Source organism: Brassica napus, chromosome C6 (assembly GCF_020379485.1).
Source record: "Brassica napus cultivar Da-Ae chromosome C6, Da-Ae, whole genome shotgun sequence".
Classification (NCBI taxonomy): domain Eukaryota; kingdom Viridiplantae; phylum Streptophyta; class Magnoliopsida; order Brassicales; family Brassicaceae; genus Brassica; species Brassica napus.
In genome coordinates, this window is record NC_063449.1 from 28,091,497 (window position 1) to 28,117,574 (window position 26,078).

General features: G+C 36.1%; 3 protein-coding genes across 4 annotated transcripts; 1 reads left to right on the forward strand and 2 right to left on the reverse strand.

The window, feature by feature from the left end:
• Positions 1 to 191: 191 nt before the first annotated feature.
• On the reverse strand, positions 192 to 5,489 carry LOC106428201 (probable serine/threonine-protein kinase SIS8). The gene is made up of 17 exons (XM_013868957.3): positions 5,293 to 5,489; positions 4,741 to 4,986; positions 4,428 to 4,631; positions 4,000 to 4,173; positions 3,598 to 3,848; positions 3,381 to 3,500; positions 3,158 to 3,247; positions 2,945 to 3,040; positions 2,620 to 2,712; positions 2,335 to 2,455; positions 1,757 to 2,042; positions 1,501 to 1,624; positions 1,385 to 1,404; positions 1,146 to 1,302; positions 750 to 1,038; positions 599 to 671; positions 192 to 509 (listed from the first exon to the last, which is right to left on the reverse strand). The coding sequence occupies exons 2-17, from the start codon at positions 4,894 to 4,896 to the stop codon at positions 427 to 429; spliced, it is 2,337 nt and encodes a 778-aa protein (XP_013724411.1). The 5' UTR covers positions 4,897 to 4,986; positions 5,293 to 5,489; the 3' UTR covers positions 192 to 426.
• Positions 5,490 to 13,958: 8,469 nt separating this feature from the next.
• Positions 13,959 to 17,571, reverse strand: LOC106428200. 2 transcript variants are annotated; one of them, XM_048761175.1, is made up of 6 exons: positions 17,050 to 17,571; positions 16,769 to 16,888; positions 16,618 to 16,676; positions 14,967 to 16,496; positions 14,761 to 14,884; positions 13,959 to 14,631 (listed from the first exon to the last, which is right to left on the reverse strand). In XM_048761175.1, exons 2-6 carry the CDS (start codon positions 16,875 to 16,877, stop codon positions 14,033 to 14,035), a joined length of 2,421 nt encoding a protein of 806 aa, XP_048617132.1. In that variant the 5' UTR covers positions 16,878 to 16,888; positions 17,050 to 17,571; the 3' UTR covers positions 13,959 to 14,032. The 2 variants fall into 2 exon arrangements, with proteins under 2 accessions (XP_048617132.1, XP_013724410.1); XM_013868956.3 differs by having other exon boundaries at positions 16,618 to 16,679; positions 17,050 to 17,550.
• Positions 17,572 to 23,944: 6,373 nt separating this feature from the next.
• On the forward strand, positions 23,945 to 25,464 carry LOC106428255 (ribosomal L1 domain-containing protein 1-like). The gene has a single exon (XM_013869006.3). It carries the CDS (start codon positions 24,064 to 24,066, stop codon positions 25,282 to 25,284), a length of 1,221 nt encoding a protein of 406 aa, XP_013724460.1. The 5' UTR covers positions 23,945 to 24,063; the 3' UTR covers positions 25,285 to 25,464.
• The last annotated feature ends 614 nt before the right edge of the window (positions 25,465 to 26,078 follow it).

Below are 26,078 nucleotides of genomic sequence, written 5' to 3' on the forward strand. Positions count from 1 at the left end.
GGAATAAAGGAATAATTTAAAAAAAAAAAAAAAAAGAATGTTTGGTTGTTATTTTATTTTATTAGTCATACAATGCAATGCTAGTGATGTCAAGTAAAAGCTGGTCAAACTAAATCATTATTGGCAAGACATTGATGCAGTGTATATTAGAAAGATCATGTAGGGATGTAACACAAAATGCGATTAGAAACTAAAAATTGTCTCAAATTTTCACCAATTTGCAAGTTAATATCTACAAATATCTAAAAAATGAACTTAAAATTATTTCAAAAGGTTTTAAATTACTGACAAAACTGAAAAGAGTTACACAAAGCTTTATGTGGATGAAAGAGCTAAAGTTCTTTTGTACAACAAACTCAAAGAAAAAGATCTCAAAGATTTTCTATTCACAGAATGAAAAAAAAAAAAAAAAAGATTCAAGAGAAGTTAGCAAAGTGCATACTCGCAATCCATCAAACGAGAAAGTATATCACTGCACCTTGGTCTTTGTTCCGGTTCTGTCCAACAATCTGCAAAACATCACAAAGAACATTCCATAACCCCAAACAAAGATTCAAGAACATAAGAAAGAAAAAAACACTTTGAGAAGTGGCAAGACCTGCAATAAGCTTTCCCAATGGCCCTTCAGGAATCTCAAGCCGAGCTCCCTCATAAGCAACAGCGTAAACAACCTGAGAACATGCAGAAACTAGTTATATAGGTACACAATAACGTCACTATGGCGTTTTCTTCTTGGTGAGTTATGTTACCCGTTCAGGCGGTACTCCTTCCCAAGGTCTGGTTAAAGTGCAGAGTTCCCACATTATTACACCTAAGCTGAAGATGTCACACTTTTCAGAGAAGGGCTCATTGCGGATAAGTTCAGGAGCCATCCACTCTGGAGTGCCTGCAGAGACTGCATCTCTCATTGTTGTCCCTGTCATTATTCTCGATAGCCCAAAATCGCAGATCTTGACTGTCAATTTGCTGCTCAAAAGACAGTTTGCACTCTTTATATCACGGTGTACTATCCCCATCCGATGTATGCACATCAACCCCCTTGCAAAAGTTTCATAAACAAAATTCTTTGTTACAAATCATTTATATGAGACTTCCTCCTCACTGGGACATAGCTACAGTCTTTCCAGACAAAAAATGGAATTTACCGGCAAATGTCACGGAGCATCTTTAGTTTCCTGCGCCAGCTTAACTTCTTCTTTTGTCCACTCAAACGCAGCAAATTATACAAAGATCCCATTTCCATGTACTCAGTGATCAGTGATAATCTTGGAGGTTTTGTGCATGCTCCAAGGAACAGTATAACTACAAGTAGTTGAAGATCACTGTTAATGGAAACTGATACTAAATATCTTACAAATGAAAATTTAAAGAAAGAGTTGAGTACCGTTGGGATGTCTAAGTCGGCTGGTAGTTATTTGGATGCAGAAAGAGAAGGAAGCAAAGAAAGTCAGAAGTTATTACTAAATGTGAATAAAACAGACAAAAGTCTTAAAGATATACCTAAGAATCGATATCTCATTGCAGAAATCTTCCATGTTCTCAGCTGTTAAGTCTTGCTCAAGGAACGCTTTGATCGCAACGTCTGTTCCGTTCCAGACTCCTCGGAAGACTTCTCCAAAAAATCCTGGAAGAAAGAATCAAAAAGAAATAAAAGATATAATACATAGTCCGTTCTTGAAGAAAATATACGGCCGAGAAAATTTTACAAGAACGCATAAACCCAACTCAAAAAACATTGAGCTGAGAAAATTCTCACCAATTCCAACACGAATCCCAACCGTCAACTCAGAGAAGTCTATGTACCATTCTTCATAAGGTAACAATGGCTTGTTCTGGAACATGGGAGATCCCAATACTTTATCCCAAATGTGGCTTATATTACGATGTGACGATCCATTCCGTTCATAGGATTGGCCTCGGTAGTTCTTGGGTGAAGATGGTAGTGAGATTGCCTTCTGTGACTGTGGATCTAGTGGTTCCCTGGAAAGGATCGACCTTCCTCCAGATACTTGGTCATGAGCATCGAGATGGAAACCAGAGACCTGAAAAGCAGAATTGTCTTAGTTAAGCCAAAAGATTCACAGGTCATTATCCAAATTTGAGTAAACGTTCCAGGAATCATAATCTTAAGCATGTTTTGAGGATGAGAAACAAACATCAACTTGAAAATAATTATTGTGCGTTGTTGAAACAGAAAATGCTGTTGCATCCTAAAGTTTCTTTGTTTTCAGTATATTAACTTCTAAGATTACAAGCTATCATTGTTAAATTTCTCAAAATATCTTCAGTGATCGATGTATCAGTAAGCTAAATTATATACAAATATTTACATACATTTTTCTGGAGATGAGGGCCCTCGATTCTGTCATTTGGAGAGTTAGGAGATGAACCATCATCACATTGCTCTTTTGAGAGGCGATTCTGCTTCAACGCTTCATTCATCGCTCTTACTGCCCTGAACAAGATTAGATGCGTTTATCATTAAAATCAAAAAAACTGCAGCTCCGTGTTCAAAACAGTTAATGGTCTACAATTCTCAATGTAGATGCACTGAGCTGAAACTTTCAGTCCCATACATTGAATCTATGATGGTCAATGAGCCATAACAAAAACACCCACCTGACGATATCATCACCAATCTCAGGAGTTATACTAATGCTTCTCCTCCTTATTCTCTTAGTTTCCAGTTTTGCTCGTCCAACAGATTTGGAGCTGCACATGAATACTGAATACATAAGCTTTTTTTTTTTTTAACAAACTTTATGCACAAGAACTAAGTTCTCTGAGAAACTAGACAAAAGAAGTTGGTAAGCACTAAACCAGACCAACAAACAACCTGGCCTCTTGCAGCAATAATTTTATATCTCTAAAACTGAAAAGCTCAAACCACATCTACAAGAACCTTTCCATCTAAGTTACCAAGGAAAAAAAAAACATAACCAACCTTGATGTGGCAACATCACCGGTGAAATCTTGTGCCAGGTTCCTGTCGCCACTTAACATGAACCTTGTACGTGTTCGGAAGGAAAGATGCTCGGGGCTGCATACATGATACAAATAGAAATTTAAGAACAATGGAACTTTGAATGACTAGAAATCAAACTAAGTTGGTTTCAGAATGCATAAACATATACAATTCAACAGAGATGAGAGTAACCTGGAACCAACAGTCCTCTGATCAGCATTGACCTTTCTCCGGTTCTGCCGCCAAATCTCATTAGCAATGTTTGACTCGCTCTGTGAGTAACTGGAGAACAGAAGATACAAATATTGACGCATGGTCACTAAATCCACTCCTCGGTTTAAATAGAACAGAAGGAATCTATAAACATGGAGTTGGTTCATAACATAAAAACACAATAAAAACAAAGTCTCATCACCTTAATTTTCTCTCTATCACGGAGGCAGATCGTAACAGCATATTCCTTGATGGTGGACCAGACCTATTTGGATACCCTTCCAGTTTCCTACGAAACAGAAGGCTTTCATCTTTTTCTGCACTGTACAACAACAATAATTAGAAACTCTGCGCACCAAAGCCTGAGTATTGAAGAAAAGGTAGAGTGCAGACTCCACTTGTAAAGTGATTCTACTTACTTTTCAAGCTCTGGATAACCAAACATGGGACTATTTGGCTCCAAAGGCGAGTCGCAAGAGTCGTTCTCTGCAGAATCACTTTCCCCTGCCGCTGAGATATGACTCATATATATTACCTTGGTTGATAGAGGAATAAGCTGACCAGGAAACCGCATTAGATCAACCAGCATTTCCACAGAATTAAGAAGAACAGTAACAGATATATGATTGTATGAGTCTACGCTCTCAGCAGCTCCATCACTTGACAAACCCTGACCAAAAACAAGTAAACCAAAATACATAGCAAGTTTAAAACTGGTCAAAATATTTGGTATCAAAGGCATGATCACTCATATAAACTAATCAATCACATGCAAAACGTGGAGTGATACTCAATATCACTGACCACATTTGAATACTTACCACTACAAGCCTGCTTTGAAGGCCAACCGTATCAGCTAAAACTTTGAACAAGATAGCTCGAGGACGGCAAGAACCATTCTTGATCTGTCCTAGCAGTTGAATCCCACAATTTTCAAGAGATTGTGTAGTTTTTGCCGGGCTATGCACAGTAGATTGCTTATAAACAGTTTCCACCTGCCAGACAATATTCAACAACGGCTTTTCAATAAAAAAAAAATAAAAGGAATAAACAAGATTTATGAAATGCTTGCTCGTAATGCATCAATAAACATTTTGAAGTTCATTGTAAAGCCGGGAGAAAAGAGCAAGCAAACAACGGTACACATATCCTAGTATAGCACTTTTCTCAAGTATGCAATGCATCAAGAAATATTCTAAGATAAATTGACGATATAAACAAAAGTATCTCAAGTCCCAACTGCTCATACCAGTCCAGCAATTTTCTTGATAATAGCAGCTGGTTTTGAGTTAAATCCACTGACAAGTTTGGTAATCAACTGCTTTTGCCTGAAAAGCTTTTTATCTTTTTGAAAATCAACAAGAATCACATCAGCCTTTAGACCTTCGTCGCCCAGAGCATGAAGATCTTCCAATGTAGGAATGCTATTAAATAGCTGCTTCAATCTACTATCCTGTAGACATCTTAAAAATTAATAGTGTGAAAAAAAAATGAATCTAGTCCAAACAAACCTCACTGAAACGTTATTGAACAGAGCTAGTATCAGCCTAAAAGAAGCTTACCGGGATCACGGAATAGAAGCCGTTTGGGATGGGCTCAGAAAGCGAACCAGTGGTCCAAAGAATATTTGAAGCACTATTAGATGGAAGCCCAAAATCTGAAGGCCACCAGGTTTCTTGCTCTGATGGCCCAGTATCATCATCTCGTGTATCTCCCATTTGCCTATTTCCTTGAAGTCTAAAATTACATCAGCTCCTACTAAATGAGAAGAAAACCTGTAGCTTTTAAGTTGAAGGAGGTCATTCGATCTACATGCATAATTAAACACACGGGTTAAAGAAACAAACCTAAGTAGTGCAATGCTACTACTCGTTTTGCTTGTGGAAAAAAAAGAATATCAAAACCTAAAGTTAAGAGCTATAGAACTATAAAATAAAGAGAGAAGGAATTCATGAGCAGTCCAAAACAGTTCAATATGGTGATCTCATCGTCTTCATCTTAACTCTACAAGCTTTACTTTTACTTTCATGATCTACCCAGAGAGTCAATTGCAATTCATAAGTGAAAAAGAAAATGAGAATGGAAGTTGAATAAAGGGTTTTTTTTTAAATTACCGCAAAATGAGATCGAACTTGAGTATACGAACAAACAAAGTCAATCTCACTGCTGAGAGAGATGCAGTAGAAGAAATACTTCGATCAGATAACAACAGAAGAGCTATGCGTTACTTACAAACACTCAAACAAACAGAGAGCGTATGAACGTGTGTACGTATATTATATAGTTTTTGATTTTTTTTGTCGGGATCTCATCACACACACAAAAAGAAAAGAGTGATGGGATTTTAGGAAAGTGATGAAGAGGAGGAGGGAAAGGAGATGATGTGGGAAACACGTGCGACTTTATGAGTCACGTGCCCAGAAAGTAAATACACCTCTGGGAGATCGACAGCTGGCGTCCCACGTCATCTCCCGTGATTCACCACCGTCGCTTCTATTAATTGGTGGTAATTTTATGATTTCTTTTTGTTGTAAATGTAGACTTTTAATTCAGAGAGATTTATAAGAAAAACAACTAATTAGTACATATGAATTTCTATTTTCTAAAACATATAACCAATATTATAACTGCTTCAGAAATGTATTTTTGAAGTTTTCATACGTATCAAAAAAATTATTTTATAACATCCTTTATATACTAAAGCGCAAGTCGCATAGCGAATCAATTCCTGACACGTGGAAAAGATTTATAAAACAATTTGAAAAAATAAAAATTCATCTCCTATTTTCTGTAATCCAAATTTTTAACTAACTATATTCCTAATTTTTCTCACAAATCCTACGTTATATTTTTTTAAACCGTTTTCTTGGTGTCCTATATAAATTAATCTACTTTCCCTAAATTTTATCTCTCACACAAAAACATCGCGTGTTCAAAGGTGAGTTATGAGTCTGAAACTGTTTTATCATTTATGTACATTTGATCAGAATTTTACTCACTAATCTCCCTCTCTCTCTCCCTCTCCCTTATTCTCCATAGCTTCATGGTTCTTTTTCTATTGAGTTCTTCGACTGATAGAAAACTCTATACAAGTATATGGTTATTCTTAATTTAGATTCAGTTTCCTTTTATTTTTATTTAATAATCTCTTAATTGTTTATTTCAGGATAAAATGACACTAGAATATATTCTGTTTCAAAGCTTTATTTTTCAATAAAAGTTTGGAAAATCAGAGCTTTGCCAGCAATGAAGGAAGAAGATAAAAGACATACAAGCTTTCTCTCAACAAACTTAGAACTAAAGCAGAACCATACCCAATCTAAATACAAATGGTATGTTTCGTTCTTTGATTGACTCTTTTAGGTTACACTTTATAAAACACGTTTTGGTTTTGTAACTTGGAAGAAATCATATCTCATGAAGTAATGATTAACAAATGATCCCATGACATTCCGCCAAGAAAAAAACTCTCAACAATTATGATTATACAAATCAGATATTTACAATTTGTTTGTTATGGTTACTATTTCACTAATCTCCTTTTCAATAAAAGAGCATACGCTACTATCTTACATTTTTTTGTAAGTCTATTATATAAAAATTGACTACGTACATACATGTTTAATTTCATTTTTATGATATAATTTTTTAAGAATTATTTTTTTTTTTAAAACTTATTGTAGGTGGTATCCATTTCTAGAAATGTGCCTAAAATAAGTTTAATTTAGATTAAAACAAATAAAAACTTTAATTTTTTATTTTAAAAGATAATTTAAAAGCAAAAAAGAAATGATCGACCGGGTGATCGTGGTCGAGTGGTAAGGTGACGGGACTGAGATGCCAACACGTTTCAGGTTCGATCCACCTGCTACGCGAAACTAAGTCACAATTATTCTGGTCACCTAACACGGATATGAGCCTATTATGGTCCATTTGAATACCCGGAGAGAAGGTCTATCCGTGGGCTGCACCTCCCCTTGGGATTAGTCTTAAGAGAAATTAATTTAAACAAATAATAATTTTTTTTTAAAAAATAGCCGTATAACAGTTTCGTGAAACCAACTACATTACCCATGATCATTCTTCTTTATCCATGACCATACATTTTTTTTTTGGTAAATGATCATATAGATTTTAAAGTATAGCATACGTTAGGCATAAAGATCACCTATTCTCTGTTACATTCTATTTTTTTATTGTTTTATTAGAGTTATAATATTAGTTTTGGTCGTAAATTAACATACTGAATGAATTACTAAATGAATTTAGTCAAAGAAACATAAATTCAGGTCACAGTCAAAAATTAGGAAAAATAATGAAAGCAACAAAAAGCTGTGAAAAAACCAAATGTGTTGAAAAGAAAAAGTAAACGTAAAAAAAAGTCAAAACCTCTCTGACACAAACTTCGATGCACAGTGTCTGGCGTGTCCCTAGCCTTGCTTCTGGTCGGAACCCTCCGTCTGTTACTGCTGGTGAATCCCCCGACCCTCCGCCTGTTCCTCCTGACCCTCCCAACCCTTCCTCACCCCTCTCTCCAGTTCATTATCCAATTTTAGCTGAAGCCAAAACTGTTCCTAGATCTGGAAAAGCTTCCCAAAGATCTAAAACTACTACTTCAAATACTGATGGCTTCAAAGCCTCAGATGTTACTCCAAATGCTGATTCTACCTCCTTGGTAGGTGAAGCATCTCTACCTCCTTCAACTGCTCCATCCTTTGGATCTGGAAAAAGTACTGCTCATAGATCTGAAACTGAGCTTAACCATAGTAGAAACTTCCATACTCTCCCGCCAAGAACCTCCTCCCTCAGGTCACTCCCTCCTCAAACAGAAGCCACCGTCCAAAACTCTAATCACCCCACCCAAACTAAAACTACCAACCCCCAATCACTTAAACAAACAAATCCTGTCCTGGAAACCTCAACTGAAACCAACCCCACCACGGACCCGCCTTCCCTAGTCGAAAGAATTAGGAAAACTGAAAACAAAACTTTGAAAAGGCTTGCTCCAGACAGTATTGGTGCTACTGGCCGTCCTCGTGTCTTAATCCCTGACTCCGTGTTTCAAAAGGGAGCGGAGTTACATAAGGATTTCATAATTTGCTATTTCAATGGGAAGGCTCCTCCTTTCAACCAGATCCAAAGCGTATTCAACCATATGTGGGGAAAAGGAAAACGATTGGAAATCCACAACAATCCCTTAAACCACTCTGCAATAGTGAGAATACAAAGTGAATACCTTCGAGAGAAGATCCTTGAAAAGAACATCTGGTATGTGGGTGATTCAATGTTCCATACGGCTCAATGGTCTTCAGCTCATTCAAAAAATACTCCACCTCTCAAGGCCATCAAGATATGGGCTCACCTCAGTGGCATTCCCCTTGATCTGCGTCACGATGAAGGATTGAGTTTAGTGGCTGGATTAGTGGGTGAACCAAAAGAGACAGATGACTTCACGAAAAATCTTGTAAGCTTAACTCTATCCCATGTAAAGGTCGAGGTTGATCTCACTCAACCATTACCTGATGTTGTTGAGTTTGAAAGGGAAGATGGTGAGGTAGTAGAAGTCTCAGTTCACTATCCGTGGATCCCCCCAACGTGCTCCCATTGCCATGAACTCGGTCACATAATCTGAAACTGCCTCACTTATTCTCCTCCTCTGAAAGACACTGCAGCAAAGAAAAAGGCACCAGTTACTAAAGTGGCTCCTACTCAAAGTAAAAAATATCGGCCAGTGTCTCATAACACTTCGGCAAGCTCCTCTCAGTTGGCTCCCCCTGATCCTAAGGGCTCGACTCCACAAAAATTTGTGACTGGTGATGCTCATCAGCAAACTGATCAGTTTCCTCCTGAACCTTGTGCTAGCCTAACCAATTCTTCCCTTTCTCACCGTCCTCATCCACCTGTAAAGCCAGTTCTCCCTAACCCTTTCCTAACCCCTGAACCAATACCTAGACCTTCTCTCAAAAGATCTCGATCATCGCCAACCCTTTCTCCTCCCCTCTCTTCAAACCCTAACCCTTTTTCCACTTCTACCCAAATCACTGATCCCTCTCTCTTCCAACCACCAAACACTTCACTGTTAAAACCTTTTACCCCTACTACAAACCCTTTTTCACCCCTTTTGCTTGACTCTTTTGTTTCTTACCCTGATGGCTCTTCCACTCTTTTGGAGGACCCTCAAACCCAAGCCTAAATGAGTGTTAAACTCTTTTTTTGGAATGTTCGTGGTCTAAATGACCCGAGCAAGCATAGACCTTTTTTTTCTTGGCTTAGTTCTAGCAAGCCTCTTTTTGGAGCTATTTTGGAATCTCATATCAAGCAACCTTTTTTGAGTACTATCCTGTCAAGCCTATGTCCGAACTGGTGCTACACATCTAATCACCTTTCCGATCCTGATGGTAGAATCATCCTAATCTGGAGAGATTCCCTCAAAGTTCAAGTTCTGTCGCAAAGTAGACAATGCATTACTTGTCTGGTGTCGTTCCCTAACCAACGTCCAGTCTACTACTCAGCTATCTACGCATCTAATCTAAGTTCAGAAAGGGTTGATCTTTGGACAGAACTCCTACAACTTCACTCAACCTATGACCTAGACAGTAGTAGTTGGATATTGGGTGGAGATCTGAATCAGATAATACATCCGATGGAGCACTCTGACCCTAATGTTTGCGTACCTGATCATCTCATGTACCAGCTGAGAGATTGTATGACGCAACTAGGAATCTTTGACCTCCGCTATGTTGGCGCTTCTCATACTTGGACAAACTATTCGCCCTCAGGACCTATCTCAAAGAAGCTTGACAGGATGATGGTTAACAGCACCTTTGTTTCCACGTTTTCTCATGCCCTAGCCACCTTCCTTCCACCTCTATTCTCAGACCATGCTCCCTGTATCCTCGACCTTGCTTTTAGCCTTCCTACATCCGGAACAAAACCATTTAAGTTCCCCAATTACCTAACCAAACACCCGGGGTTCACTGAGCTAATACAAGATGCATGGATTCAAGCTGGAAACGAGTGTCAAACATTGATGCAACTGTGCTGGAAGCTCAAACTGATCAAAACTAATTTGAAAATTCTAAACAAAGATAACTATTCAAATATACAGGAGAGAGTGAGAGAAACTAACAGTTTATTGCAACTTGCGCAGGTACATGCCTTGCAGGATCCTAATCCAATTACTTTTCAGACTGAACGTGACTTGCACCAGAGATGGAACTTCCTCCGAGAGATCGAGGAGCTCTATTTCAGGCAAAAATCGAGGATAAATTGGTTAAAAGAAGAGGACTTAAACACTACTTACTTCCACCGAATCTGTCAAACCAGAGCATGCTACAATGCTATCAGAGCTTTCCTAGTTGGAAATGATACCTGGATTACAGACCCACAGGAAATGAGTGATCATGCTCTCAGCCACTTTCAGTCAGTCCTAAGCCCGTTGAACTATCACCCGCCAAGCATCTTATCTCCCCCAGTCTGGTTTGCGGATCTCACTGGCTTCTCATTCCCAAATCACCTGCTTCAGTTGATGTTATCCATCCCCACGGCAGAGGAGGTAAAGACTGTCTTTTTCAGACTAAATCCCAACAAGGCTTCGGGTCCGGATGGACTAACATCAGCATTCTTCAAAGCGACATGGGAATTCATTGGACCTGAATTAGCGACATCAGTCAGGAATTTCTTTGCATCAAACTTCCTGCCTGCAACGGTAAATTCCACCATCCTCACGCTCGTGCCAAAATTCCCTGGAGCAACAAAGATTAGTGATTTCAGACCGATATCATGCCTTAATACCATCTACAAAGTCATCTCAAGACTCTTGGTAAAGAGGTTGAAGCCAGTTCTGCCCAACTTAATACTACCTAGTCAGACAGCGTTCGTTAAGGATAGACTACTTGTGGAAAATACTACTTTGGCAGGAGAACTAATCAATGGTTATCACAAGAAGAAGGGAGCAAAGAGAATTACCATCAAAGTTGATATTGCGAAGGCTTTTGATACACTGTCCTGGGAGTTTTTATTCTCCTGTCTCGAGGGATTACGCTTTCCTGCACGGTTCATAGCACAGTTAAAGGCTTGTATATGCACAACAAGCTTTATGGTCGGATACAATGGATCAGTACATGGCTATTTCAAAGGAAAGCGAGGCTTAAGGCAAGGGGACCCCCTTTCTCCCTATCTATTTGTGATTGCAATGAATTGCTTATCATTTATGCTAAACAGAGCAGCAACACAAAACAGACTACGATATCATTCAACTTGCACCTCTACTAAACTTACTCACCTCTCTTTTGCGGATGACCTCCTGATATTTATTGATGGATCTATTGAGTCTGTCCAGCAAGTGCTACAAGTGCTAAAGGAGTTCGAAACAAGATCAGGTTTGGCTGTAAGCATGCAAAAGACCAGCTTCTTCGCTTCAGGATTATCAACAGGGGAAACTGACCTCATACAAGCCTCAATGGGAATCACTCTAGGCTCTCTCCCCTTTAGGTACCTAGGGGTTCCTGTGAACTCTAGAAATATATCTCTCACGAACTGTGAGCCTCTGATCCATCAGATAAAGACAAAGTTCTCGTCCTGGTCAGTGAAGTCTCTATCTTTCTCTGGAAGGCTGCTCCTCATCAAAACGGTGATAGCTGGAATCACAACTTTCTGGTGCTCTGCTTTCATTTTGCCAAAAGCGTGCATAACAAGAATCAACTCCCTGTGTGGCCAGTTCCTGTGGAAAGGTAGTTTGGAAGGTCATAACACTGCTCGTGTATCATGGGAAACAGTCGTGCTAACTAAGAGGCTAGGAGGACTTGGAGTAAAAGATCTGCGTACCTGGAACAAAGCTTGTACTTTTCGACTAATTTGGATGTTGTTTTTCAGACCTGGCTCTGTATGGGTGCAGTGGTTCAATGAAGTGATTCTTCAAGGTTCGGTGCACAACTATTGGACAACAACACCAAAACAATCATACTCCTGGCTAGTGAACAAACTGCTCAAACAGAGAAGTGAAGTGTTCCCTCTAATAAAGCTCAGGCTGCAGAACGGTGAAACTGCAAGGTTCTGGTCGGACAATTGGACTCCGTTTGGGGCTCTCTACACTCATCTCTCGGGACGCAACTCCAGATTGGGGATACCTCATCAGGCAACTGTATCTTCTTTATGTCGTGATGGCTTCTGGGTGCTACCTCCAGCTCGTACTGAAGCGCAAGTGCAACTCTACACCTACCTTACAACAATCCAATTGACTGGTGATCAAGACTACTACGACTGGGAGATTAATGGCACAATCTACAACTGCTTCAAAACAGGTATTCTATACGATTACCTTATGGAACCACGCCCTGATGTTTATTGGTATGGTGCTGTATGGATCTCTAGAGCTATTCCTCGCCATAGTTTCCACATGTGGCTAGTGATTCAGAACAGGATCCCTACTCGAGATAGACTAATCCAATGGGGATTGCAAGTTGATCAATCGTGTCTGCTTTGCAATAGAAATCGGGAATCAAGGGATCATCTTTTCTTCTCCTGTGACTTCAGTTACAAACTATGGGAACTGGTAACGAGGAGACTTGGGATTTCACCTAGCCGCGACTGGGAGAATACACTGGCACAGATGGTTTCCCTCTCTCTGCCTCTACCACAAAGGCTACTTGTTCTTCTTGCTTGGCAGTCGGTGGTGTACTGGTTATGGAATGAGAGAAACACGAGACTTCATGCGAACACCTATCGATCAGCAGATCAGATATTCAAATTGATTGATCGACAGCTGAGGAATAAAATCCAAAGCTTCAGAGATGCAAATCCGACCCGATGCTCCTTGATGATGCAGAGATGGCTGGGTTAATCGACATCGAAGAAACCGCTCTCATAAGAAACAGAAACGACTTCTCCTCTCCATGACTGGGCTTTCAATTCACCCTTTCACCTTCATGGGCTTCACACTACGTATGGGCTTGACTATTAGATTTTATGTAATGAGCTTGTTAGAAAACTAAAGTCATATGGGCTTTTGTAAACTTTTTCATTTTTTCTTTAACTTAAGTAAGCAGTTTTACAAAAAAAAAAAAAAAAACAAAAAGCTGTGAAACGGGAAAGCTTTGAACTAATATTTATATCAAACAAGCTAACTAAGATCAACGTAAAAATATTTAAACAAATCTAACTTCATTTTATAGTATGTTTGTGGTTAAATAATAATAAGTGTGTTAAAATTTTCTTATATATACACATATCCTTCTGATAAATCAAAGGTAAATAATACATGTTATTTTAGTTATATATAATTAAAAATTTATTTTATTTGTAAGCAAAATAATTCCCATGCAAAGTATGGGCTCAATACTAGTATTTAAATATTTTAAAATATTTTTAAAAAAGCATGGACCTTTGGTTCCGTAGGAACACGTCCGAAAGATTGAGAATTATTTTGAAATGAATATAATATTTTTTATCTATTAAAAATGAAGAAATTCTTCAATGAATGGAGTGGTCCTTCATTAATTAAACTACTAAACTATAAAATTATAGTAAAAGAATATCAACTAAATTTGATAAATATAATAAATTTTTTTGGTCAACAATGAATATAATAGCTACATATATTAAAATGTTTGGTGATGGTTCTTGTTGGTCTCATCTTCATTTGTCACCGACACCTTGACTTTCTATAAGATACCACTAAATATACCGGTTTGTTCACTGACTAAACCAGAATCCAGACAGTACCAGTTTCTGGTTCTTCATTATACCAATTCAAAATGAAAGATGCACTTCTTCTCAGCCGTTAACCGTTAAAAAACAAAATAATAATTCATTCAGACAAATTCAAAAACCAGGAGAAGCACTTCTACACACAACTTACAACGGCCGTTTAATAAAGCTAACAGACAAAAGATCACTAACTAAATCATCAACCAAACCAGAAACTATCTCTCCTTCTACATCAATGCCTTCTTCAAACATCTCCCTCTCATAACCAACCCATCTCCCCTCCAAGCAGCTCATGTCATGATCCACAAGCTCGTCTATCATCATCTCTCTCATCTTCTTCAACCCTTTAACTTCTCTGTTCACTTCTTCAGCAAGCAAATCTCTATGTTCCAACATCATCATCATCGTCCCTCCTTTGCAGCTTCCAACTAACATCCTTTCAAACTTCACTGCTAAGCACTGATTCACACACTCGAAAAGCACCTTTCTTTCGATCTTCGTCGAGATTACTGCTCCTCTTGAGCGTTCCATTTCATCAAAGAGGCTCGAGGGTAATACTAGTTCGTTAGTGGTTGTCGTCCCTGAGGCAAAGTCTTGAAACATGAGCTGGCCAGAGTTGAGGATCTCGGTTATGTACTCCAGCTCCCAATCAAGTGTTGCTGCGGAATCTGCTTCATCTACGGTTTGGTGTGACTCAGTTGATGAAACCCAAGTGAGTTCTTGATCTGATGAACTCTGTTTCACGCCTGATAAAAAACAACAACATCAAACCAATTCAATACCAAGACATTAGATTTGCCATCCATGGTGTCAAAATTCACAACCTATGCCATTCACAAGTGAGAAAATCAAGACAAGAATTGACAAAGACATACCATATTCTCTGTCCTGTCTGCAGTCTAAGTAACTCTTGTTGCTGGAGAGCGCAAAATCATCGGTCTCTGTAAGAGTACTGAAGCTACTAACTTCTTGTTCTTCTCCCTGTATCATCTTCTTCTTCTGTAGGGAAGCAAAAGACAATCTTTTATTAGAAGCATTTGATATAATAGAAAAGTGTAGCTGCATTTTTGTGGATACTAACCTGAGATTCCTGGTTGTTATAGAATGAAGTGCAGTCAGAGACAGATTCGCTCTCCGTTAAGACATTATCAAGACTGTTTTGAGTTGTTGCACCATGTTTTGATGGCGATAAAACTACCTTATTCGCTCTACTCTCTGTAATGGAGCTAAAACACTCTTCTTGGATCAAGGTAGAGCTAGATGATTCAATCTTCAAGGTCAATTCCCTGAGCTTCTGCTCCAAAAGAGCATTTAAGGAGTCACCGCCTATCACATTATACTTAACAGCAGAGTCTGCTGCATCTTGTTTGGTTCCTTGTGAGCGAGATGGTAAGCCTTTTATCGAAGACGAGAACGTGAAAGATATCACATCCGTTTCCCTTCTCTGATCATTTTTAGTCGTGCTCGAGTCACCATCCATGGAGATGTTGCATTTTATAGACTTCTCACCCCTTTTGATTACTGGTTCTTGCACCCCGTTTCGTGGTTTCTTGCTACGAGGAAGATTCTTTCTCCGGTGTAAAGGCAAAGATTTAGACTTTTCTGCTGATGTCATAATGGAACCCGAGCTTCTCGATGTAGTTCCACTGTCCACAAGAACCTTGTTCACAACTTTGTTCATTGGTTTCCTACTCTGATGATTGTCTCTGCAGTTTTGCTTCTGGTGGTTCTGCTTAAGGACATTCTTCCCTCCGCTCACGGAAGCTCCTTTGAGACCATTCTGGCTTTTTACTGCACGGTTCTTAGCTTCTGCTGCTTTCTCCTTTTGTCCTGAAGATGTCCTTTTGTTTCCACTCGAGGACGTTATTAAGCTGTTGTGTCTCTGAGCATTACTGCTTCCCTTTGGTTGCGCAGTGAAAGAAGGCGGTTTTAGTTCACAACTGCTTTTCCCTGAAGCTGTAGTCTTAGTCTGGTTTTGATTACTGCTACGAGTATTATCATTTGAGACTTGAGGGCATGAGGTTGAAGCTTTCTGCGCAGCTTCTAGTTTCTCTTTCAAATCTCGGATCCTTAATGGAACTGGAGAAGAAGAATCAGATGATGGAACCACCCTTGTTCTTGCCATCATCCTTGGACTTGACTCTATCATTCTCGAAGCAGCTTCCATAACATAAGCAGGGTTCCTTGATGGAACAAACCCAGGGTTCCTTATAGGAGACAATAGCTTATTGTGAGTGATGGAGATGGGTTTAGCAGATCTTGGAGGTAAAGTTTCAGTTTGAAACCGCTCAATCATACGTTTATGCGGACCTTTACTGGTTCTTGAATCCAAATGTTCCCAAGAACCGCCGTCAAAGTCGCTTTGATGCTCAGCATTAGCATCCCAAGTGTTAGCCTGGTGAGAGGATCTGAGGAAGTATGGATCAAGGCTAGGATTAACCCGTGGTTCCATAAGGTTTGGTTGCGGTATACAATCCAAACCCATGAGCCTCGCTACCACACTCGGTGCTTTAACAACGTTTCCATCATCACTAGTTACAGAGGATGCACAACAGCTAGAGTTGCTTCCCTGGTTGAAAGTTGAGTTCTTTACAGACTGATCAACCTCAAACTGTTTGAAACAGATCACACAAGAGGTGTAACACAATCAGTTCATGTCATCCACTAAGCCAACACACACATAAAAACATTGCATGAAACAAGGAAAATGGTAATGAGAGCAAAAGGCTTACAACAGAATGTCTTGTAATAGAGGAGGGGTTGTGAACATTCTCTTTTGCTTGCTTAGATTCTTCTGTTTAAAAATAAGAAAATTCAGATTGTCTTACTGAATATATATATACATAATGTTTATAAAGAACACAAAAGGATGAAAAGTCATACCAGAGATCTGGGAGATATTGGATGAGAAAAGCTTCTTTCTTGATTTTCCAGGCCAATCAAACAGATTTAGAAACGCTCCTCTAGGTCGTTTTCTCTCAACAATGTCCATTTTATTTTCACCTATATGGGTAACAACAGTTGAATCAATCCTCAGTGGAATGCAATTACAAGATACTGGATCCCATTTAAACAACAACAGATACAACAAAAGGACCGGACTTTGTGAAGTGATATAATGAATCACACATTGAATTAGCTGAAGGATAGTTTATTTTTTTTACCTCTCAGTTACTCAGGATGCTAAAGTCTTCGCCTTTTAGTTATAGATCCATCCATTTAGTGAAGTTTTTAGAAACCCTTGTGGAAGATCGACCAAAGCTCTCAACTTTATCTCTCTCGCTCACAATCCCACTGTGGAATGAGGAAAGATCTGGTGTTTTGTGCGCTTCAGGATGCTAAAGTTCTTACCTTTTACTTAGGTATTGTGATTCTCAAACACGATAAGAATGAGAGAAGATTTGGGATTTTGTGAAGTGGGTCAGATCAGGAAAGATGATACAGAATTGGAATTTGAGGGTTTTATGCATCTGAGATTAGGGATCTCAGGTAGAGAGCTAGAAGCAGCTAGAGAGGTTAAGTAAGGAGTTTGAATTGAAATGACGACAGAGATAGCCGTTGCAAAGTTAGATAGTCAGAGGGAGAGAGAGAGAGAGAGAGAGAGAGAGAGAGAGAGAGAGAAGACAAAGGGAGATTTGAAAGCTCCCTCCTTTGGGAAATTAAAAGTATTGCTTTTTTTCTAGACCCCAAAAGGAAAATCTTTTCTCTATAAACTATTTTGCTTTTGTTTATTGAATGAAAATGGTATATCTATTATCTAACTTGATAGTGTTCGTATTTGAGCATCCAATGGAGTTGGTGAAAGAGAGCAGCATCCTATGAAGTCGAAATTGTTATATGACTAAATAAATATGTGCACGTTTCAGTTTGAACTTTCTAGTTTCAAACATAAAATAATTTTGAATTTGTTTAGGGGACAAAGAAACACAATTTTTAAAAAGGCATTACGTTTCAAATTTCAGTTGAAGAACAGATAAATTAAAAGCAATAACTTTATGGTAGATAGTGTAGTGTGTATCAAATATGTGTATTCATTTTGACAACATTTGAAATCTTGTAAATATTTACTTTTGCATCAGCGCGTTTAAACTAGTTAAATAATGTATTTTGATTGTTGATAGTTTCTTATTTTATTATAAATTTTGAAAATTATTATATCAACAATTTTACAACCGATAATTTTATTATTTTATTAAGATTTACTACATCGTTTTTCCGCGCTACGCGTGGAGATATACTTTTAAATTTATTTACCTATATCATATTTTATCATATGTAAATTGTAATCTTAATTTTAGAATTGTTGTTTTATTTGATCATTTACAATTTACTATTGCCCTGAAAAAATTCTAATCTTTTTCTTTCATAAAAAAAAAAAATTGTTCTCTCTTCCATTATCCATTGTTACGCTTCTTCTCTGATTCCGGTTACTCCCTTAGAGCTGGAGTTGGATCTTTGATTTTGGTTTTTTATCCTATTTTGTCAGCTGAGATCATCTGGTTTTCTTCCTGTTTTTATTTATGGGTAACTTAATCAAGTTTTGATTTTGTATTTTCAGGAGATTAATGAGTTTAGTGATGATCTCAATGCAATGTTAATCGATCTTCTTTGCTTGATATAGCTAGTTAAAGCGGGTTGGGTTTTCTTACCCTCCAGATCTGATTTTATCTTTGAAACCCTGTGATGTTTTGTTTGTGTTGCATGTCGTCTTTGAGCTTTCTTTGGCTCACTATTGGTTTCGATCTTCGACCTTCTCGATCTTTTGAGCAAGTTTGAACTCGATTGTGAGTTGTTTCGCTCCTTTTCATTACCCTTAAGATTTGATCAAAATCTCTTCTTCCATCAAGCTTCGCATAGTGTTTCGAGTTCTCTTCTTTGTCTCTGCCATTCCGGTTGACGACTAATGAATTTAATTGTTCTGTTTCCTGGTGTATGAAGCTTTGGTCTTTATATTGCATGTGCTATTCTATATAGCAGGAGATGCAAGCCAGAGGTCCTAGTCTGGAATCCTCGCCTTGTCTTTGTTCAAAGGAGCTCTATTGCAGTCAACATGCATTGTTTTGTTCTTGGTTTCTTATGATCTGATCCTTGTTTATTCTAATTTAGATTGAGAAAGTTAAAAATTGTGTTATCTCTCTGTTGATCTTTGTCTCCCATGTGTGAGATGTTGTTTCCAGGGACCTTTGGTTTGGTTTGACGGACTGTTCTTGTCGGAATTATGGTAATCTCCGGTCTTTGTATCTTCATTGATTGTAATGAAAATAGTGTTTAAAAAATATTTACAACTTACTATTTTGACTTTTATGGTAATTTTTTGATATATATGACTTTTAAGATTTTATATGCTGTTGCACCGAGCTATTTTAATGTCAAATAAGTTCAAATTACAGTATATGAAATGAAAGGAGTAACCTGAAATTAAGTTCGAGTTACTTTTTTTCGTGAAATGTTTTGCAAGCTTTGCTTCTATATAAGATTTGAAATATTTTAGGGAACAAAATTTCATATAAGTAAAACACATCAGAACAAAAAATATTTGTTCAATAATGCCCTTAAATTTATTAATATTGTTTTATGTAAATTTTTAATAACGATTATTGTTGACTGTTTTAGAACTGAAACCATTTAAGATTTGTCTGACAGTGCATTATTAAATAGTGAAAATATTAATTTATAAAATAAAATTAAGGGTGATTCTTCTAAATAGACAATTTTCAAGTTTTGATCACAAAAATAGAGCACAAATAGGAAAATGACCAAAATATTTCATTTAATAGATAAAATGACCATAATACTCTAGATATATAAAAAATATAAAAATAAAAATAATAAATAATAATTTAAAAATAATAATTTTTATAGTTTTAGATTATATGTTTTCAAATTAGAACTTTTTTATAATTTTTTTCGATTTTTTTTATATTTTTTTAATTTTCGTTTTGTAATTCGAAAATACTTTTTGAAAATATTTTTCAAATTTTTATTTTCAAATTTTTAATTTTTAACTTTTAATTTTATAAAATTTTAAATCTCAATCCCAAATCTACACCTCTTAACTCTAAACTATAAGGTTTGGATTAGTTAAACCTATGAATATAAGGTAATATTTACATCTTTAATGAAACATTTTGGTCATTTTGATTCTTAAAGTCTATATTTGTGACATAAACTTTTTCAGTGCTATCCCATAGTATTTCCCTAATATTAATTGGAAGCGTATTAAACGTACTATTAAATATTAGTGACAAATATTTTTGCTGTAGAAAAAATATTTATTTGTACTTGGTTTTTTTAGAATGTGTAAACATTGTTTTTGTAACTTTGTTCTAATATAATTTAGATAACATTATAATAAATAAGTTTATATCTTATTTGGTGTCGGACTTCTGTAAATTAATATATAGTTATGGATAAATTGTTTGATAATTAAATATAAAGAACAATAGTGTATGAACCAAAAGTTCTTTTGAAAAAATAATTTTAAAAACATAGAAGGAAAAAAATAGAAGCGGCATTTATACATGAACATCACTTTTAGAATTTTTGGAGAAACAAATGCATATTCTGATTTCTGGGGAATTTAATTTAAAATTTTACCCCAAGTTTGATATCACTTTTTAAATTTATCTTAAAAAGATAACTATTTTCTTTAATATTTTAAATTTGAAAACTAAAATTAACATTATCATTTATAAATGTTTGATGGAGACAAACGACATGTATGACGGGGACAATGCTGGAAACTAACTCCTCCTTTGCTCCTGGGAGGTAGACGGATATTGTTTTTTTTGGAATAAATTCATATTCCCTCCTTTTCAAAAAGGTGAATATTCCAGAGATTTTTTTTCTTTCAAAAATACTTATTTTATATTTTCAATTCAAATTTTGTAAACTAATAATGAAAAATTGTTAAGTTCAAGAACATTAATTGTATTTTTAAATTTTTATTGGCTTAAAAATATAGAAAATATAAATTACAAAAAACTATGTATTTATTACTAAGGTTTAATATATTTTATTAAAAAGTGTGAAAATTCTAAAACATGTATTATTTTGAAACAGAAGGAGTATTTATTATTCCTCTATTTCATAAGTAGCTAATTTGAGAAAGATTGTTTTTTGTTTCAAAATATAATTAGTTTGAACATTTTAATGCTCTTTGTTGAATATTGTGTGATCAATTAAATTATTAATGTTTTTTATAATTGGTTAAACTTATGAGTATTAAATAATATTTTTAAAAGGTAATAATTTTTTAATAATAGTATTTTTATGTAAAATTACTTACAATTTGAAACATCGGGAATAGTTTCTAAACCAAACGAATCCAAGACACTTCAACTTTTTTTCTTCTTAAACGATTAATCTTAGATTTACATTCCAACACTAAAAATAAACAGAAGTAGACCCAAACTAAAAAATATTCACTAAGTAATTTTGTTGAATAATATTGTTGTTACAAAAAAAAATTCACTAAGTAATGAAAAAATAATATGGTTGGTTGCTTAAATAACACACACTTTGTTATTGGCATGTGATTCAGTCTTAATGCCCTGTCGCTCACTCTTTATTAACATCACGCAAAATTAAAAAAAAAAGGCTAAAGACGATGCAAACGAAGTCCAGCCCACTCCAAATTAAACGAAAACGTGAAGTCTAGAAGCGACTTAAGCCTGTCTGACGTGTCAAAATAAAATGTTCTGATTGGACGATATTTTTAAAAGGTAATAATTTTTTAATAATAGTATTTTTATGTAAAATTACTTACAATTTGAAACATCGGGAATAGTTTCTAAACCAAACGAATCCAAGACACTTCAACTTTTTTTCTTCTTTTAATCTTAGATTTACATTCCAACACTAAAAATTAACAGAAGTAGACCCAAACTAAAAAATATTCACTAAGTAATTTTGTTGAATAATTTTGTTGTTACAAAAAAAATTCACTAAGTAATGAAAAAATAATATGGTTGGTTGCTTAAATAACACACACTTTGTTATTGGCATGTGATTCAGCCTTAATGCCCTGTCGCTCACTCTTTATTAACATCACGCAAAATTAAAAAAAAAAGAGGCTAAAGACGATGCAAACGAAGTCCAGCCCACTCCAAATTAAACGAAAACGTGAAGTCTAGAAGCGACTTAAGCTTGTCTGACGTGTCAAAATAAAATATTCTGATTAGACGATTTTTTGTGCCTATGTGGACACTCTAAGAGGAGCTTATATCCCCCTTTTAGTATAGTATATATCACGCAAAATTTAAAAAAAAAAGCTAAAGACGATGCAAACGAAGTCCAGCCCACTCCAAATTAAGCGAAAACGTGAAGCCTAGAAGCGACTTAAGCATGTCTGACGTGTCAAAATAAAATGTTCTGATTGAACGATTTTTTGTGCCTATGTGGACACTCTAAGAGGAGTTTATATCCCCTTTTAGTATAGTATATATATATATAGATGTTTGGTAGTTGTGTACTGGCTTATGAAAATTTACTTAATGACATTTTAATTGATAATATATTGAGAATACTACATAATTTTTTTTACTATTACTTTTCCTGATTGTTAATAAATAGTTTTCTACAGTTTCAAATCCAGACTAAAAGTGTATACGCATTAATTAAGGTTAATCGCTCCAACCATCAATCTTAAAAAAAAACCTCAAAAGTTTATTCATTTGATTATAGTCTTTAACATTAACAAAAGTTACTAATGATAATATTTTACAAAACTTCACAAATACATATAAAACATAAATTTAATATATTATACAACATACAATATTACAATATTATATAATAAAAATATAAATTACATATATAATAAAACAACACACATACACACAAATTTTAGAAAGTTACATATAAAATATCAAATTACTCAAACATTATTTCTGTAAGATATGTATTATTTAAGTGTTTATGTAATTTTCTTTAATTTTTGTTAAGTTTGTTTAATATATATTTATTTTGTGTGAGCTTTATTTAATGTATTTTCTATTGTGTGAATTTTATTTTAATATTATGTAATATTTATCCTATTTTATTTTAGGGAAATACCATAGAATAACACTAAAAAAGTTTATGTCACAAATATACTATAAGGGTCAAAATGATTAAAATGTTTCATTAAAGAGGTAAATATACACTGAGGTAAATATACATTTATACATCTACGGTTAACTAATCCAAACCTTAGGGTTTAGAGTTAAGGGGTGGAGATTTGAGATTGAGATTTAAAATTTTATAAAATAAATATTTAAAATTTGAAAATAAAAATTTTAAAAATAGTTTCAAAACGTATTTTCGAATTACAAAAAGAAAATTTGAAAAAAAATAAAAAAAAAATTCGAAAAAGAAATTAATTAATTTTTTTTAATAAAAAAGTTCGAATTTGAAAACATATATTCTAAAACTATAAAAAGTTATTTTTTAATTTTATTTTTTTAAATTTTTTTTAAATTTTTAAATTTTTTATATATCTAGGGTATTAGTGTACTTTTACCTATTAAATGAAACATTTTGGTCATTTTTTTCGTTGTAGTCTATTTTTGTGATCAAAAATTGAAAATGGTTTATTTATGAGAATTGCCTTTTATTTTATTTTGGTGTACTTAAAATCTTTTAAATTAAGTTTAGTATATGTATTTGTGAAAAGAAATTAATTATAAGGACAAAAAAAGAAAATAAAAGATAGTTTTGAGGTTTCACTATTTAGAACCTCGAGATTTGAAGATTTGAAGTTGGGTTGGACCAGAAAAAACCATAAAATTTGAAGATTTGAGGTTGAGTTGGAGATGTCCTATCCGTTAATGAAACAATTGATTCGGCTTCTACTTGTTGTTACTATTACTTTTTTTTTTTTCATGCTTTGAAATATAAATATATATTTATATATATGGATGGATAGTTGGTGAATTTCTATGAGTAGATGCCAAAAGACCTTACCAAAGTAAAGTCTAGGCCGACGTCAAAAAAAAAAAAAAAAAAAAAAAAAAAAAAGTAAAGTCTAGGCCCAAAATGTTTTAAAGAAAAACATAGAAGGCTGAAAGAAGTCGGCCCATTAATTCCTATGGAAACAGATCAATGATGATAAACCCTAAACCAGAGAGCCATTTTATCTCTCTTCATCCTCCCTCTCCTTCCTAAACCCTAATCTCTCTCCTCCCCCAAACCTCTCAATGACCACCGCCGCATCCTCGCCAGACCAACTCCTTCCACCTCAACAGACTTCGAGAGTAAGCCCCAAGACGGTGCACGAAGCCGTCACCTCCCTCCTCAAATGGAAAACCGAAAAATCAAAGCTCGCGAAGCCACAGCTCCTCGAGCAAGACGAGTTCGTCTACCTCATCGTCACCTTGAAGAAGATCCCACAGACCAACCGCACGAAGCCTCACCGTATCCTCCTACCTCACCCTCTCATCAACACGGAGGAAGACTCCCCCGAGCTTTGCCTCATCATCGACGACAGACCTAAAAGCGGATTAACGAAGGAGGACGCGGCGAAGAAGATCAAGTCCGATGACATTCCGATCACTAAGATCCTCAAGCTCTCGAAGCTCAAGACTGATTACAAGGCCTTCGAGGCGAAGAGGAAGCTCTGCGACTCTTACGAGATGTTCTTTGCTGACAGGAGAGTGATTCCTCTGCTCCCGAGGTTGATCGGGAAGAAGTTCTTCACGAGCAAGAAGATTCCCGCGGCGGTGGATTTGAAGCATAGGAACTGGAAGGAGCAGATTGAGAAGGCTTGTGGCTCTGCTATGTTTTTCGTTAGGACGGGGACGTGTAGTGTTGTCAAGGTTGGGAAGTTGTCGATGGAGGGGGATGAGATTGTTGAGAATGTGATGGCGACGTTGAACGGTGTCGTTGAGGTGTTGCCTGGTCAGTGGAAGTATGTTAGGTCTTTGCATTTGAAGCTGTCTGAGAGCTTGGCGTTGCCTGTTTATCAGAGTGTTCCTGATTTGAAGCTAAAGATCGATGCTTTTGGAAGTGAGAAGAGTGTTGTTGTTGAGGAAGAGAATAAGAAGAAGAAGAAGAAAGGTGAAAGTGTTGTTGATGGTGGAGAGAAGAGTGATGGTGTGAAGGGGAAGAAGAAGAAGGGTAGGATTCATGAGGTTAGGTATATGGATAGTAATGTATCTGAGGTGCTTGATGAAGATGAGATTGGTGATGTTGAGGTTAGTATTGAGTCTGGTGGTGATAAGGAGAAGAAGATGAAGAAGAGGAAGAAGGAGGTAAGTGAGACTGCAGAGGCTGAGAAACCAAAGAAGAAAGTGGTCAAGGGGAAGCTGAAGGAGAAGAGTAAGGATGAGATAAAGCCGAAGAAGAAGACAAAGATTACTAAAGAAGAGTCTGGTGGTGGTTTGAAACCCAAGAGTAAGAAGAGTGTGCTCCGAAAGTAAGGCGATAGAAGATCAGAGGGTTAAATCTTTCTTTTGCTTCTTACATGATTTATGTTTTTATCTTAGTGCTGATTACATTTTGTTGTCTTTCATATCGTGTACTGCTGCTTCTCTTGAACATCTAGCCGGTGTGTATGTGAACCTTTACTTTTTTTTTTATACACGAGTGTTTTGTCTTGATTTTAGTGCAATCGCTCCAGTGATAATGATATGCTAACATAGTAACAAGATCTTCATTTTCTTATATAAATATATTTCTCACTCAAGGTTAACTTAACTCTCTAGAATCTCATGAACTGTAAAGTTGCTATGATTTGATAGACATGAAATAACGCAAGACAAAGAATCGATGAAATTACATTTGTCTGTGAGGATGATCATATTATACAAAACATTATCATATAATGAAGTAGGCTGAAACTTAATGTGATCACACATGTAAGAACTTCTTGACCACAAAGGAGCAAGCGTGTGAGTGGTTTACCAATTAGTAAAATCCTCTTTCTGGTCTGTTCTTGTATGCTTAAAATCTCTTCTACAATCTCATTTTCTAATGACAGGACCTCTGTAGGGAACTCTCCATATCACAAAGTTATCTGGAGGTTGATACTCTTCAAGCCATGTCATGTCACATATGATATCACTTGTCCATTCATCGCTTCAATCTCACCTGGTTCCACAGATCATACCATCAACAACATTACCATAGCTAGTAAGGAATGAGAATCATAAACCAAATCTGTTTAGCAGTAGATCTAATGCGTGTATTCCATGATATCTTCACTTAGACTCTT